The sequence below is a fragment of the Podarcis melisellensis genome, assembly GCF_964234715.1.
Source record: "Podarcis melisellensis genome assembly, chromosome: 11".
NCBI lineage: Eukaryota > Metazoa > Chordata > Lepidosauria > Squamata > Lacertidae > Podarcis > Podarcis melisellensis.
The window spans coordinates 52722085-52739433 of record NC_138543.1 but is presented as its reverse complement, the minus strand read 5'-3'; the positions used below and the strand labels follow the sequence as shown (position 1 = coordinate 52739433).

The 17349-nt window shown below is 45.4% G+C and overlaps 1 protein-coding gene across 3 annotated transcripts in view; it reads right to left on the bottom strand.

The window, feature by feature from the left end:
- Positions 1–17349, bottom strand: part of MYO5B (myosin VB) — a 295897-nt gene that overhangs the window by 195404 nt on the left and 83144 nt on the right. For all 3 annotated transcript variants that reach the window (XM_081929539.1, XM_081929540.1, XM_081929541.1), the window contains exons 2-4: positions 13186–13296; positions 3785–3956; positions 1221–1365 (exon numbers count right to left, since the gene is read on the bottom strand). In XM_081929539.1, the coding sequence (XP_081785665.1) occupies positions 1221–1365; positions 3785–3956; positions 13186–13296 (428 nt within the window). The remainder of the gene's footprint in view (positions 1–1220; positions 1366–3784; positions 3957–13185; positions 13297–17349) is intronic.

Genomic DNA, 17349 nt, shown 5'->3' with positions numbered 1-17349 from the left:
TTATCTTGCGACAGGACAGAGGCGGCTTTGTGCACTCCCGGTTGTTCCCAGTAAGCATTCTCTCTCTCTCTCTCTCTCTCTCTCTCTCTCTCTCTCTCTCTCTCTCTCTCACACACACACACACACACACACACACACACTGCAGACTGAACAGGGACTAAACATCCAAGCCACCTCAGTGGGAAAATGGTGCTCTGCATGCCAATTCTCAGTGTGGACAAAGGCCTTCAAAGGAGACTTCTCCATAGTATGAATCACACGCTGTCAGGGACCAGGAGAGCCCAAAAGCTTCCGCTGCTGCCTTCCTTCTGACCCAGAAGGGGAAGAGGAAGTGGAAGAGGAAAGTAGTGTCAGCACCAGACTCCTCTTTGCCAGCATATAACCAGAGGTTTCACCGCCTGACTGTCAAAGAAGCCCATGTTTCATAGCTGTCAACATTTCCCTTTTTTAAAGGGAAATTCCCTTATTCCAAATAGGATTCCTCACAAGAAAAAAGTTGACAGCTCTTCCGTGTTTATCTGTCTACTTATATAATTTATACTCCGCTTTTCTACATGAACTCAAAGCAACTGTGCAATGTCACACATTTCCATTTCCTTTAGCACTTGACAGGCTTCTTTTCCAGTGCCAGATAAGTCAACAAAGCTAGTTTCCAATCCAGGAGGTTCCAAAGATAAGTCCTAACTGCGAGCATGTGAATGTATCTGTAATTGAGGTGGAGGGGCTTGTTGGCCTGGCCCTGGGGTTTGGTTTGAAGCATCTGCAGTCATTCAAAGGGAAGGGGAGAAGGGTAAAAGAGAGAACTAGAAGCCACAAAGCATGAACAGGCAATGAGAAGCAAACCCTCCTCAAACCACTAGCTTCTCTACCAGGCTATCATCATTACTAGTCTTTATGAATAAGCAAAACTGATAGCAGGAATTAGTGCACCATGGCAAATGCACGCTCAATTCCCCCCTGCAATGAAACCATGTGGACTAGGAAACTGCTCAAAAAGAAAGGAAGGAAGAAATTAAGTCAAAAACCTTGGCATTCGGCAGAAGCTGCTGGGTTCAGCATTCAGTAGCAAACATTTTACTCCATGACACCACACCAATCGTGAGGATTTTCAGAGCCTGTCCGCCAACCGAATTTGAGTGCTTTCTTACATGAATATGGGGTAGCTTTGGTTTTAGTGCACAGGTCTGTCTGCAGCTGGGGTGGGCAATTATTCCACTCACCTGGCCATTTGTTTATATGCTTCTTCTGCAACTGCAAATATATGAGGATCCATGTCCCCCATGTTTTGGCCGCTGTATGCATAGATGACATCTTGTCCATAGATTGGCAACTGTTCATAGGGATTGATGGCAACAAGCACAATACCTTGAAAACAGGCAAGCATGCAAACAGTTATAAGCCACGCCAAAGAAGCAAAATTTTAAATACATTCTAAAATAAGAACTACCAATCAGCTTTGAATCACTTTTCTGCTACACAAATGATGATGATGCTGCTGTTACAGCCTAGCTGTGTTTTGTGGACCATGGTTTCTGCGACGTTAACATATGAGAGTGCTGGAGGTGAAATAGTTAAACAGGTTACCCAATCAGAACCCAGGGGGTGGAGTCAGAGGGACTATAAAACCAGCTCTGGGAGGGGCGAAGGGAGGAGTTCATTGGGAGTTGGGTGGTTGGTTGGAGTGGGAGTGAATTGGGATAGAGTCTGTGGGTAGGTCAGGGATGCGGGTGGCGCTGTGGGTTAAACCACAGAGCCTAGGACTTGCCGATCAGAAGGTTGGCGGTTTGAATCCCCAAGATGGGGTGAACTCCCGTTGCTCGGTCTCTGCTCCTGCCAACCTAGCAGTTCAAAAGCATGTCAAAGTGCAAGTAGATAAACTGCTCTGGTGGGAAGGTAAACGGTGTTTCCGTGCGCTGCTCTGGTTCGCCACAACCCCAGAGTCAGCCACGAGTGGACCTAATGGACCCTTTACCTTTACCTGTGGGTAGGTTGAGTTAGTGTAGCGAAATAAGCTGAGTCAGGAACAGTTAGGGGCTAGGAAGACAAGTAAATGTCTTTAGATTGGTTTAGTGAGTGAGAGCAGGTAGCGGAAGTTATAGGTCTGGATAGGCACCCCATGATTGCAATTGACTGATACGGTTTATGAAACCACACGCTTGTTAAACTGTAATAAATAAACAGAAGTTTATGTTCCAATTTAACCCTGACTGGACTCAGTAGGTCCTGGGTGGTGTCAGTGAGAAATAAAGTGGTGGCACAGGGATCAATAGACGGTGAAATGTCCGGGGACCCTGTGTGATCGCTGCAGTTTCTTACTCTATGGCCACCATATGGGAATATATTTGAAAGGCTTCCACATTTCAAGTCACCTGCTACCACTTTGCCCTCTGCAACCATAATGCAGCAAAGCTGCAACTGCACATGAGAGAGAAAGGTGCACTAAGCCACAAGTTCTTTAGCACAGCCATTTGCACTGCTGAAGAGGCAAGCAGATTTTCAGTAAAGTACAAATGCAAGTGGGTTGCCTCTTCAGCATGTAGAGGACTTATTTTTTTAAAGGCAGCACTCTTCTTCTTTAGCATTTTCCTCTATTATTTTCAGGATGGTTTCAGGAGCACAGCTGTCCCATACCATTATTTAATAAACACAATCAATCAATCAATGCTGAAATCTAAAGGTATCAGCGTTTTTCTTAGGGCAGGACAAGACAAGAAATGGCTTTTTCCTAGAACAAACAGTTCTCTGTGCTGCAGGATTTAAAAAGAAACTGGAGCACTTATTATACCACAGCTTTTGACTTTAGAAAAAGCCCTCAAGGTGACTTACAAAAGAAAATCCTGTAAAGAACATAAAAAAAGTACAGGGCAGGATTCGGAGATACTTCTTTGATGTGCGGAGAGAGCTTATATCCTGCCAAGAGAGATGTACATTTCCTGCTCATCTGTCTGCCTCATCATGTATGCGAGTTTTCGTTTCTATAGTTTGTTATGAGAGATGCTTTCAGCCCTTTAACGCTGTATTGTCTGTCTCTAAAAAAAGGTCATGTTTGAAGTAGTTTTTGCTGATTCATGAATGGACAGACATGTCTATCCTTTTGAAAACAAACAGAAAATCTCTTGTGCAGCAATAAACTAAGCTATCTGCTTTAAAACCTAGTACAGACTTACCGTATTTTTCGCTTCATAAGACGCATCTGACCATAAGACTCCCCTAGTTTTCAGAGGGTGAATGCAAGGAAAAAAATATTCTTTAAAGGGAGCGCTGAGCAGAGCCTGTATGCATCCCAGGCTCTGCTCAACGCTCCCTTTCGCAAACCGTGTGGAGTGTGTGTGTGGCTCTGGGGGGCTTTTCCCTGAGGAGGAGAAGACCCCAAGAGCCGCACACATGCTCCGCATGCTCTTTAAAGGGAGCGCTGAGCCTCCCGCCTGCATTCGCTCCATAAGACGCACACACATTTCCCCTTACTTTTTAGGAGGGGGAAGTGCGTCTTATGGAGCGAAAAATACGGTAGTTATCTGGAAGCCTCCAGATGTTTTGGACGACAATTTCTCACAGTTCCAGTCAGCATGGACAATGGCCAGGGAAGAGAGAGGTGGTCTCAATGAGCAAGGCATCTTGATCCTGAATTAATAATCGCTGTGTTACTCTGGGCTACTTGTCTTTTTATTTTTAAAAAAGCAGGGTGGTGACAGTCACAATGTTCTCTTCTCATATCTCACACGCCTGCCACCTTCTTCCACCCCCCCAAAAAATATTGAAAGAAATGGCACATTGCAACACTCACCACAGTAGGTGTAGATGTGGTTTGATTCCAAGAATCGCACTTTTAAGTTGTGCAAGACCGCAGGTTCGTGGAGGTAACTTAAAGCTGTCAGGTCGTTTTCTCCAACCAAAATATCTGGATTTCGCAAGAAAGGAAACTTGTTGGCTTTAGCATCAATAGGATATTCCAGAAGCTGAAATAGGAAAGAAAGAAAAATGTTGTTGTCGTTGTCCCTTTCATTTCTATAGCACGTTATAATTAAAAGAAAAAATCTCAAAGCAGTTTACAACAAGTTAAAAGACCAAATAAAACAACAGTGGATAAAATAAATTCAAGCTTCAAGGAAAATAATTCCAGATCCTTCTCTATGTGGGATTCTGCTCTCCCCATATTTATTTACCTGCTGAATTTATATAGCTGCCCCATAGCAGAAGGACTCTAGGAAGCCGGTGTGGTGTAGTGCTTAGAGTGTCAGACTAGGACTGGGGAGATCAGGGTTCAAATCCCTCCTTAGTCATGAAGCTTACTGTGTGGCCTTGGTTCTCAAATGCCTTACTTCTCAAACGCTTTGGTTCTCAAAGTCTGAAAACCCGGAAATACGTGTTCCGGTTTTCAAATGATTTTTGGAAGCCAAACGTCCGATGCAGTTGCCGGCTATTGTTTCCGGGGCGCCTGCACCAATCAGAAGCTGCACCTTGGTTTTCAAACATTTCAGAAGTCAAAAGGACTTCTGGAACGGATTAAGTTTGGCGCTTTTGTTTTTGCTATTTATTTTGCGTTTTTGTTTTTGAGGCTTTTTTGGTTAATTTGTTTTTGTTTCTGTGCAGAACCCAGTTCAGCTATTGATTGATTGATTGACTGTGTGACTGCGGAAATGGAGAAAAGCCCCCCCCCAAACAATGACTATCATCCGTGCAGGGAAGAAAAACAAATAAATTTTAATTTTTATCATCTACAGTACTGTCTTATTTATTTTATAGTACAGTACATTGATTATTGCTTTCATTTTATGGATCAATAGTCTCGTTAGATAGTAAAATTCATGTTAAATTGCTGTTTTAGGGGTTGTTTTTAAAAGTCTGGAACGGTTTAATTCGTTTTGCATTACTTTCTATGGGAAAGTGCGCCTTGGTTTTGGAACGCTTTGGTTTTGGAACGGACTTCCAGAATAGATTAAGTTTGAGAACAAGGTACCACTGTAAAGAAGCTTTAGAAAGGTAGAGCGGCCAGTCACCACCCCGGCATGCAGAGATCTCCACATGGTCGCAATTGGACCTGTGTGAGTCACAAAATGCGCCTGTATTCTAGGGGAAAAACAACACCTAAGCAGATCCTGCACATTGAATGTAAGCCTTCCCCTGTTACAGGTATATTGCCTCTGGATCTGGAGGCTTCATCAACTCGTGTCAGAAAACTCGTCAGCGAAATGGGAAGGGAAGGGAAACAAGCTTTAGCGATGTCCCTGCCTGCCCTCTGCTATGTGTGGCTAAGCCCTCTGCGCCTGAACCAGAACAGCTTGTTGGTGAGCATCCTGGGAGTTCCCTTCCTGCTCTCGATTTGACAAGAGGCCTCCATTTTTCCTTTCTGCCGGAGGAACTTAACCGTCAAAGCTTTCAGGGGACTCGTGCAAAATTAATCCGGAGCATAAAGCAGATATTGAATGTGATATGACACGCCCCGGTTTAAATAAAGATGCCGCCTTATTTCTCCTGCTGCTGCCCCCCCCAAAAAAAGTAAAAAGGAAATAGCACCCAGGGGGAGGTGACAAAGGTGTTTACAGATAAAAGGAGGAAATATCATGCTGCTTTAGTCTAATTTGGAAGCACGGCTGTTCGGCTGAGACAGAGCCAAAAACTCTTTACCATATGGCCACCCATATGTTGGAAATGACACAACGGCATGACTCAAAATCTCTTCTGAGAGTTTGCTTTGCATGTTTTTTAAAAAGGCTTCCCCTATTCCTTAGCTTAGGGGGAAGGAGGGAGGAGAGAGGGTTAGGTAAGGCAGATGAGATGTGAAGTTTTATCAAGAGATAACCCAAGAAGAGTTCTTTGCGTATTCTTTTGGAATCGTATGTAAAACTGCAAATAAAAGTTATTAACCATAACAACGGCAAAACAATAGCTTCAACGCGGAAAAGTCTCGGTCACCCATCTGCAAAATATCTAAATCTTTCTTGTGAAGGATGAGTACTGATTTTTCTCCCCCCTTTTTTACCCAGCATTACTAATAAAAGGGGCTGGCAAGAACATCAGCACAGTAAATGCAACATATATGAATCTCAACATAATTAGGAGGCTCACCTCCCCCTCCATCTTCATGCTCATATAATTAATTAATTATATAATGCTGCCCTATACCTGCAGAGTTCACAACACAAAATTACCACCCCACTTCCATTTTTAGAGTAATCCATAGTTCGGGCATTACATTTGCGCCACCAACTGCTGCTGTTTAGCTGTAAAGCAACACTCTGCAAACCCGTGACAAATGGCAGAACGCAGAGTTTGGCTCTCTCTGTGCCTCGCATTAACACTGGAAGATACATGGCGCTACGTGCAGGCTGGTCCCGGCTTGCGAATCAGCATCTTGTTAGCAGAACGTGAGCACCCTACGCCTTCATGTAGCAAGACGGCAAGCCACCAAGACAGATGACAATTCCAGAAGAGGAGTTAAATTGCAAAGCCCCATCACGGGAGAAAGACGTATCAGTTCTGACAGCACAAATCAGAAGATGAATGCAAGTATTCAAAACTTCTTCTTTTTTTTAAGCAATGATTTTATATAACACAGAGAGGCAATGTTCAGATACGCTTGCAAGCAGTGGAGGGGCAGAAGAAACTTATTGCAACGTTCTACCTTGCCTGGTAAACCACTGTCTAATACAGGGGTGGGATAGCTCAGTCGGTAGAGCATGAGACTCTTAATTCTAGGTTCATTGCAGGGGGTTGGACTAGATGACCCTTGTGTGCAGAAATGGGCTCCCTGTCCCTACCCGTAATATTTAAATGGGTCTCCTGGCTTTTCTAAATAATAATTTTGATCCTCAAAATCTTAATGACCTGGCAGCATACAGTCTCAAAAGGATAGATCCAAATTTCACTTGCTGCAAGCATGGGCTTACTCCATCAGTGATTTGGCAACAGCTGTTCACCACAATTCATTAGGTCTAGTTGGAACATAAATAATAATTTGACAGCATTGTCACATCACTCGTTTACCTTTAATCTCACATTTCCTGTTATGAATTTTGCCTCCAGTATCTCTGCATAGTGCCTCTGTTCTGTTGCCCAAGTCCAAAAAGTCCAGGGACACCTGTGGGTGGGGGTGGGGTTCCTCTGGTCCGTTTCCTAATTTCTTTGTCTTCCATTTAAAAGAAAAAGAAACTCTCCAGCCCAATACTCATGGATATAAAAGCATGCAGGCAACATTCCACACAACTGCCCATTAAAGGAACATAACCTGGAACATAAGCCTTTCAATATCTTGGCCCATCAGTGCAAAGGCACTGGGTTAAAAGACAAGAAGCAAGTTCTCGTTTTTGTTCTTAAGAAAGCTAACTGTGTTTGAATGCATATCTTACAATCATCAATCTCATTTGCAGGGTTTGCACGCACAGTAAGCTATAGTTAATGTGTTACCATGAACTTGTCAGTCTTCCCCACTTTGCTCCTCTGCTTGAGCTGGACAAAAACAAACCATACTCCCTTGTCTTACTCTTACATCCAAACCAGGAGCTGTGTTTTGTTTTGTTCCCCCAAAGCTATGATCTATTGCAAAGGTTTGCTCTTGGCTCACCGGCCATAGTTTCTTTGAGCAAATCAAGCCACAGCCCAGATCACAAGCCAGGGATTGTGATCTGCAACCAAACAGCCAAGAATTAGGAGTGCTCACAGTAAACTATTAAATATGGTTTACTGTGATGTCTAAAACTGGACGGTGGTGATTTTTTTCCAGTTTCCATCATCAAAGAAGGCCCAACAACATTTGAAGTCCTTGCGGCTAAAGTGAAAAGGACTTCTGCTGCTGAAATTCAGCTAATTCAACAGTTTCAAATAAAACCGTTTCAGATTACAAACTCTGCAACCGCGAAGAAATAATGAATACAGGCAAAAGCTTAACAAGGGCAGTTTGCAATCAGAATCTTTGAAGGCCAACAGAAATAAAAAGGATGCTAAACACAAGCAGATACATCAACTTCCCCTCTTATTTAATTTTTGTATTATAATTTTTTAAAAAAATATATTGACAAATCCAGAAATTAATGGTGCGAGCATCCATATTAGCTCTGCTTTGTCTGCATTCAGAACAGCAGCGGCCGTGCCGTCTTCTCCCACTCAGCCAAATCCACATTTGAAAGGAAGAGAAGAGCCTTTGGGAATTGCAGTAGTCGCAAACCCAGCATCACTCCCCTGCTATGAATGCGTGCGGCTGAAGCAAGCCAGCCACAAGGGACGCAATTAGCACCACCTGAGGTTTACCCAGCAGGTCCTGAGCAGAAGCATCTACCCAGCTTGTTTTAGCAAAGATCACTAGTTTATTTGCCAGAGCCCGCACCAAAGTCTCTTTGATCATCTGGGACTGTTGGGTGCGATTCTTCGAAAAGCAACACAGTACCCGAAGTCATTACTCGCAGAGAGTTCTTTCCTGCTCTGCCTGGTGCCGGTGAACAGCAAAACGGCAGGCAGCTTGGGCGACAAGGTTGTAAGAAGCACTTGGGTGATCAGATAACGCAGCCCAACATCCTCTCTCCAACAACTGATAGCAAGGGCATGATGGATGGCCAGCCGCCTCCTGCAACCGAATTCAGGATCTGAGAAGCCTCAGGAAGCCCAACCTGCCCCTTTTAAGCTCTGAAAAGCAGATCCCAAAAATCACGGGGTGGGAAATTTAATTTTTTTTGTGGTGGAGCCACAAGTGAGCAGGGTCAGAACCGAAAGCAGTTTACCTACCTTAAGCTTCGCAGCTCAGGCAGGGCTGAAAACTAGCTTTGTACAGGCTTTCCGCAGCTAGAATTTAAGCTCCTAAGCCAGGCATAGGCAAACTCAGCCCTCCAGATGTTTTGGGACTACAACTCCCATCATCCCTCGCTAACAGGACAGGGATGATGGGAATTGTAGTCCCAAAACATCTGGAGGGCCAGATTTGCCTATGCCTGTCCTAAGCTATTAGTTATCGCAGGTTTTTGGCTCCTAACAAACTGTGCCCTTAATGTGTCCATACCAGTCTGAGCTGTTTCTTTAATTGCATAAGAGCGTTAGTTATTCTTGAGGGTGTATGGGGTGTTAGGGGAAAGGTAGTATCTCAGATAAGGGGCATGTTGTTCTCCTTCTGGGGTAGTTTGTCCACCTTAGGTCCCCACTCAGCTCTCACCGGTGGCTCCATGTCAGAATGTGACAGTGGCCAAACCATGGGAAACTGCTTCAATTGGCCAGTTAAACCAGGTGAGGGTAGCTGATGGATCTCAAATCCTCAGTGAGTTAGGGACTTCCCTGCATTTGAAGACAGGCTCTGGTGCATTGAGCGGATGAGATTAATAGTGGGTCCAGTGGTCAAGAAGGCAGTTTCTGCGTGTGCTGTAGAGGGAAGTGATGGGGTTCATCAACCTGGGAAGGTAGCCCATGTAGGAGAAGGAAAACTCTGATCCTAAACCTTCACTGCTTTTTTTTTTGGGGGGGGAGAAAAGGCTAGGGAGTAAACCCTGCACAAATCCAGAATGGAGTACGCACCACAACCTATTTGATTGGTGACAATAAAATGCTTCTTCCAATCCTGATTTCAGAGGGTGGAGGGAACCCTGTGGTTGCCATGGAAGGCCTATGTGAGAACATGTGCGCGCTCCTAGGCACTATGTTGGTAACCCAAGTTCTGACGGGTTCTGTGCAAACAGCTGTGCCACTTCATTTCCTGCCATGGAGAACCTGAGGAGGTGGCTAAAATCTTGGAAACTTACTGTTAGTTTCTGTTTGCCACTGTGCAGTGCTTTGGAGTCACAAGACTCTGTTTACATTCCAGAGACATTCCAGGCTGTTGGAAGTCTCACGGGAGACGGATGTGACGTACTGGTTTCCTGTTCCTTTGCTGTTCAGTTGCTCTCTGCTCTCACAGAGAGAGGGTGATTTCTTTTCTGTCTGCGTAGCTTAGAAAATAAAGCATAGCGATGTAGCCATAAATCTCATCACTTCCGTGTGCTGCTTTGATTCTCTGCTGAATGGGAATGTGCCTGAGCCTCATCAAAGGCTCAGGTCGTTAATCACCTCCGAGGGAGATTATGGAAGATGAGCTTTATCAGCTTGGGCGATCGCAGATTCTGACACTTACTACCTTAATATGAGATTCTGGGGCCCACCTCTTGAACCATGAGATGCAACAAAGCATCTCAAGTTGACCCTTTTCAGAATCCATGCTAGGTTCTGGGTCCTGATGAACCTAGGCCTCCTAGATAGGTGAATGCGCCACTCACTGGGTTCTATTCTCATTCCCGGGTTCCACCCTCTCTTTTAATAACTGGATAATGCATCACGTGCAAGCAATAGTAATGCTTATTTTTTCTTAGCAGGCCTTTTGAATTATTCACAATGTCCTTGGAGCATCTTCAGTTTGTAAAAGCTGCATCTGCTAACTGGTTTAGCAAGTAACAGAGCACACTTGCAGCTAAACAATTTAAGAAGCCATTTGTGAAGAAATTTCAACAAACTCCTATTGCCATTATGCCAGCCAAGTGGGTTAAACGCAATTGTAACATTACCAGCCACTGGTGCTTCAAGTTCAAAACTGCACCCATCATCATAATAAATTCTAGGCTTGTCACTGCAATGTTCTTAGTTAACAAAAGCAATTGCACCAAGTCCTTTCCAACTGCCATGGTAGCAAATGGGTTTGGGGTGTGTGCGTGTGTGTGTGTGTTTGGAGGGGGCACGGGTTAAGAGCTTCTGAAGTCTTCCTACTAGCAGGATGTCAGCTTTTCCATATTTCAGCTTCAGAAATCTAAGCAGTGTGTTTGGCGTGTTAGCAAATAGTTGATGGATATGCAAACTGAAGTGTGCTGAATTAGCAGACTCCATTGGTGTGGGTTTCCATCAAGCACTTCCTCTCTGTACCTACAGAAAAGGTGTGTGTGTGGGGGGGGGTAACAGTTCCACATGACCCCCACCACTCCTCCCCTCCTTGCCACACACACCAGGGAAGACAGAAGTTATTCCCAAGCTCCCAGGATTGTGTGCCAGTAATACAGTCATCTCCTATGCCTCACAACTGCTCCATCTGATGAATGCTATTAGACACAACCCCCTGTTGAGGTGAGAAGAATCTATTGCACTATACCAGACATAGGCAAACTTGGCCCTCCAGATGGTTTGGGACTACAACTCCCATCATCCCTAGCTAACAGGACCAGTGGTCAGGGATGATGGGAACTGTAGTCCCAAAACATCTGGAGGTCCAAGTTTGCCTATGCCTGCACTATACTATCAGGGAAATGCTATAGATAATCCACTGATAACTCTCTCCTAGCGGATGCCATCAGAGATGGGAGGCAATGAGTCACAAAATCAGAAAGTTGGAAGGGACTCCAAGGATCATTTAGTCCAACCCCCTGCAATGCAGGAATATGCAGCTTCCCTTAAGGGGTTCAAACCTGCAATCCTGGCACTATCAGCACCACACTCAAGCCAACTGAGCTACAGCCTGCTTATCTTCTAAGACACCATTTCCATCAGGCTCCTCCCTCCCTCGCCTCAACTGCCTCCTGGCAATCCATCAGGTTGCAGGATGTAGAGAAATATGGGAAGCAGGACCACTCCTTTTCATTTGTCGTGAGATCAACTACACTTAGGGGATGCAGGTGGCCCTGTGGGTTAAACCACAGAGCCTAGGACTTGCCGATCAGAAGCTCGGCGGTTCAAATCCCCGTGACGGGGTGAACTCCCGTTGCTTGGTCCCTGCTCCTGCCAACCTAGCAGTTCAAAAGCACATCAAAGGGCAAGTAGATAAATAGGTACCACTCCAGCGGGAAGGTAAACGGTGTTTCCGTGCACTGCTCTGGTTCACCAGAAGCGGCTTAGTCATGCTGGCCACATGACCCGGAAGCTGTACGCCGGCTCCCTCGGCCAATAAAGTGAGATGAGCGCCGCAACCCCAGAGTCGGCCACGACTGGACCTAATGATCAGGGGTCTCTTTACCTTTACCTTACAACTACACTTGGCTCCTTGCCCCTCTGACCTCTTTCCATCTCAGCTGGTCACTGTAACAGCTACAAAACTAGCTTTAAAAACCAGCGTCTGAGATTGCTTGCTTTCTTCTTCCTTCCTCATCGCTTCTTCCTTTTTTGTACCACGTCTTTTAAACGGTAAGCCTGCAGGCAAGACCATAAGCCAGTCTGAGAGCCCTTTTGGCCGAAGTGAAATGCTTTAAACACAAACCGCAATGTTCAGAAATGCTTTGATACCAGAGAACTAAAAAGGAGCAGCAGATATCTGGTGCCAACGAAGAAATCAAACAGAACCCAAACAAGCAAAGATTGAGAGAGCAATCTTCCTTTGCTCTCTGCATGGGAGTGTGGAAAAATTAACTTCTTCGATGTGCACAGCTCAAGACAAGGGCAATTCCAAAGCTAAAGAAACCATTTGATTGCCACTGTAGATATCAATTCCTGCTCCAAATGCCACTGTTTGAAATCCAGCTACGGTATTTTTTGCTCTATAAGACGCACCAGACCACAAGACGCACCTAGTTTTTGGAGGAGGAAAACAAGAAAAAGAATATTCTGAATCTCAGAAGCCAGAACAGCAAGAGGGATCGCTGCGCAATGAAAGCAGCAATCCCTCTTGCTGTTCTGGCTTCTGGGATAGCTGCACAGCCTGCATTCGCTCCATAAGACGCACACACATTTCCCCTTACTTTTTAGGAGGGAAAAAGTGAGTCTTATAGAGCAAAAAATACGGTATGTAGGCAAAGGCCTCTTTGCAAACCTTATTCAGCTTATTGTTTGTGTTGCCAACCCTTCAACTGATTGGTGGTGCCCACAAACCCCCTTTCGGCTCAGCTGCATCTTTATCTGTCTCACACCTGACATTACACATCACATCAGGTGTACAGCAGGTGGGCATGGTTTGGCCGAAACAACCTAGAGAGGGTCAACCGGGGAGGCCTAGAAGCCTGAGTTTCCCTCCCCTCACTGCTACACACAGTTATAGGCTCAGGGCCGCCTCACGCGGAACAGCTTTCCGCACAGAAAAAGTATAACTTGTCAATCATCCCCTCCAGAAATCTCTTCAAACATGAAGAGGAATATCTAAAAGGTCGGTGCTGGCTGTTTGGACTTCAAAACGTTTCCTCAGCATTTCTTGAAAACAATGAAACACAAGAAACAGCAGAAAACAGTGACACCCCCCCCAAAAAAAAAATAAAGAGGAGGACGTACTGTTTCATCTTCAAGTTTCAGGTGCAGAGTTTTATCCCCCTCCTTGTAATCTTTGATGATTTCTGCTGATTTCCAGACTTCCTCCGGGTCAGGAATCCAGACTCTCGTGTACTGCAAAGGTGAAAAGAAGGGAGGAAATTGTTAAGGTAAATTGCTCAAGGAGAGAGGCCTCCTCAGTAACACAAGAGGTTCATCTGGTACAGAATTCTGATTTTAACAGTGGCTAAAAAAGAAGCCTCAAAAGCAAGACATAAAAGCAGGGGTTAGAGTAGAAGACTTTTGATATGATACGATACGATACAATAATCTTTATTGTCACTGTCCCATACAGAACGAAATTGAAAAAATCTACACCTGACATTCAAAAACCAACAAGCCTGCTATCCCAGCTAGGTTAGCCCCTAAAAACTCTGATACCCCATAACTGAAAACAATATACTCACTAAAAGACTACCTTACACTGCGTTTAAAACCAAAATCGCATTTGGATAGAAACTGTTTCTCAGGTGGCTGGTCCTAGTCTTTATAACCCTGTACCTTCTTCCAGAAGCCAGAAGCTGAAAGAGATCATTTCAGGGGTGCACACTATCCTGCACTATCTCTGCAGCTTTCTTATGGCACCTGGAAGCATAGATTTGATCCAAGGTGGGAAGAGTGCACCCAGTTATTCTGTCCGCAGTCTTTACCCACAGGACCTGTAATGGTTATATGGGGTTGCTCGTGCGTAAGTTGCCGCCACTCCTGGCTAGGTGGCCTGGTTAAACCTTTCCTGGCTGGACAGCCCCTCACTTCATGGCTGTTCAGTCGCTGGCAGAATTCGACAGTGGGCGTTTCTTCAACCTTTTCCAACATAGAAGATGTTTGACGCCCAGTCTCCTCCTACTCTCCCTGCGCGGAAGTCTTCTGCGCAGGGAGGGCGTGGGTAGCGGAGGACCTGTGCTCTCCCCGCTGGTGTCCAGTGAAGAGTCTCTGAGCCTGCTCTCTGCTTCCCCCATTGGCCCCCCTCCATCCCTGGTGTTGCGCTGATTTTCTTCCCCAACAGGAGACCTGCCTCTCTCCCTACTTGTCCCCTCTCCAGCATCTTCATGGAGCCTCGCCTCCTCCTCTCGTTCTGATGGCAGTTCCCTGACAGGACCCAACCATAAGAGCTCTCTCTCCTCCAGTTGTTTCCAGCAACTGGAATTCAGATACTTATGGCCTCCAACAGTGGAGGCAGACCATCTCCATCCTTGCAAGCAGCCACCGGAAGCCTCATCCTCCATAGATTTTAATCCTCTAGGAAGCAGCGGTGTTCATTCTTCATCTAAAGCTCCTCCCAGCCTGACATGCATTATTAGGTTTGGAAGTTAATGGAAACAGACGTACATAAACTCAGACAAGTAAAGACCCCATGCAGAGACCCTCTGCAGGCAGCTGTGTAGGGGGTTCATAAGAATGAAGGTTTATTGAACAGCATCATCGCGGAGAAACAGGAACAGCAAAATATAGTCCCAAACGGATCACATTTGCACTCTGCTAATGGGCTTTTATTCAATTAGAGCTACAACTGTGCTCTGTGCAGTATGTGTCCGGAAGAGTTATGGCCTCACAGGCTTCATTTTCTGCTTAGGCAGATAAATGAGCCTCCTTCCAAGGAGAGCAGAGCTTGTTACGAGGGAAACTCCCATCCAACAGCGTCACGTTGCAGAGTCATGGTGCAACTCCTGATTAAAAGAGCTCTGTAGGCCAGCAGCATCTGAAGGGCTGCTGGTTAAGTCGCCCCGATTTAGAATAATGAAAGTGGGTGGACAATGTCAGCTAGCAAGAGGTTTGTCATTTCTGCAGTTAAAGCACAACTTAAATTCTAATTAGTCGGGACCCTGTTTTGTCTGTAGTGAGCACTACTGCCACTGTAAAACATATTGGATAGATACTCGATTATGTCATTAATTTGTTTTCATCTTATTGTGAGTAGTGTTGTAATACTGGGTGACTGATGATGACCTTAAGCTGAACAATAAAAATCTGGTAAAACACCCAGAGCTGTTTCTCCCTCTGTCTAGGAACTATATCAGTGTGACCCATTTTGATGCATGCCAAGCTAAAAGGGGAGCAAGAGGAGACACGATAGAAGTGTGTAAAATTATGCAATGTATGGAGAAAGTCCATAGAAAAAGGTTTTTCTCACTTTGCCAACGCATCAGAAGTTGGGGACCTCCAATGAAGATGAACCTCAGAAGATTCGGAAGAGACAAAAAAAGAAAGCACACCTAAACGGCCTTGGTCCTGTATACCTGAAGGAGCGTCTCCACCCCCATTTTTCAGCCCGGACACTGAGATCCAGCGCTGAGGGCCTTCTGGCGGTTCCCTCATTGTGAGAAGTGAGGTTACAGGTAACCAGACAGAGGGCCTTCTCGGCCCGCCCTGTGGAACGCCCTCCCTTCAGATGTCAAAGAGATAAACAACTACCTGACATTCAGAAGACATCTTAAGGCAGCCCTGTTCAGGGAAGTTTTTAATGCATGACATTTTAGTGTATTTTTGGTCTCTGTGGAAGTAGCCCAGAGTGGCTGGGGAAACCCAGCCAGATGGGCGGGGTACAAATAATAAATTATTATTATTTATGAGATAACTGCATTACAGTGGGTTGAACTAAACCCTTGGGGTCCCTTCCAATGTATGATTATTCTATGTTAAACTATAGTTAAACTATAGAATTCACTCCTACAAGAAGTTGTGGCGGCCACCAGTTTGGATGGCTGTAAAAGAGGAATGGACAAATTTATGGAGGATAATGCTGTCAGGGGCTAGTAGTCATGATGGCTATGCTCTGTCTCCACGGTCAAGGGCAGGGAACGCCGAGAACTGTAAGTCTCAGCGAGGGGAACAGGGGTCTCCTAACAGCTCTCATCAACAAACTACAGTTCCCATGATTCTTTAGGGAGAAAGTTGTGACTGTTTACAGTGGTCTAGTACAGCTTTAAATGTCCATTGCAGATGCGGCCTCTTTTCAGCATCTGACCTTTGTTGGCCCAGTGCCTGCTCAATGAAAACAGTTAGCAAGACAGATCCTAAAAGTATTGCAATGGGAAGTCAATGGTTCATGGGATTTGGGACCCTGGGCAGTTCCACACTGGCTTTCGTTGACACTGTGTCCCCCCCAAAGTGGGTAAAAACCCTACACTAAGCACAGTTGAGGGATGCAGGTGGCGCTGTGGGTTAAACCACAGAGCCTAGGACATGCCGATCAGAACGTCGGCGGTTTGAATCCCCGCAACAGGATAAGCTCCTGTTGCTCAGTCCCTGCTCCTGCCAACCTAGCAGATCAAAAGCACGTCAAAGTGCAAGTAGATAAATAGGTACCGCTCCGGCGGGAAGGTAAACGGCGTTTCCGTGCGCTGCTCTGGTTCGCCAGAAGCGGCTTAGTCATGCTGGCCACATGACCCGGAAGCTGTACGCTGGCTCCCTCAGCCAATAAAGCGAGATGAGTGCCACAACCCCAGAGTCGGCCACAACTAGACCCAATGGTCAGGGGTCCCTTTACCTTTTAAGCACAGCTGAAAACTAAATGCTAGCATTCCTGAAAGCAAACACAGTCCTGTGAACTTCAATTATCAAAATGCCCCTCAAGAGTTAATGAAATGGCAGCTGTGAATATATATTTTTTTAATGCTTTGCAGCTCAATAGCAATGATTTCTTTATATGTATAATGTATAATTATTTTTAGGATTACACAATAGCTGGAGCAGCAGGAACTCATCGACGTTAATGAAGCTATCTAAATATATTGCCAGAACAGCAGTTTTGCTGGTTGAAAGGCGGAGGGGAAGAGGGAGAGGATGGGTAGACATGTGACTGCCTCCAGAGTGCTGTCTGCACCTCAGTTTCTACCTCTCAACACCTTCCAGCTCTGCAGTTGTTGGAATGGACTCCTGATTTTAATTGCTGCTTTGCCTTTAAGAATCTTGGCATTTATTGCTCACGGGGCATTCTGTTTAATCGCAGTGCTTGGTTGTTTACCATCTGCGATTCCTGAACCAGTATTGGGGATGCAGATAGTCAGTATCTGGAAAAACTGGAGACAAAGTGGTTCAGCAGCAATGCTGGGCCAGGAGCCCAACCCGTAGGGCAAGGGTAGAGGAACTGAGGGTCATGTTCCCTTCTGGGAAATCTTCCAGCGGTAG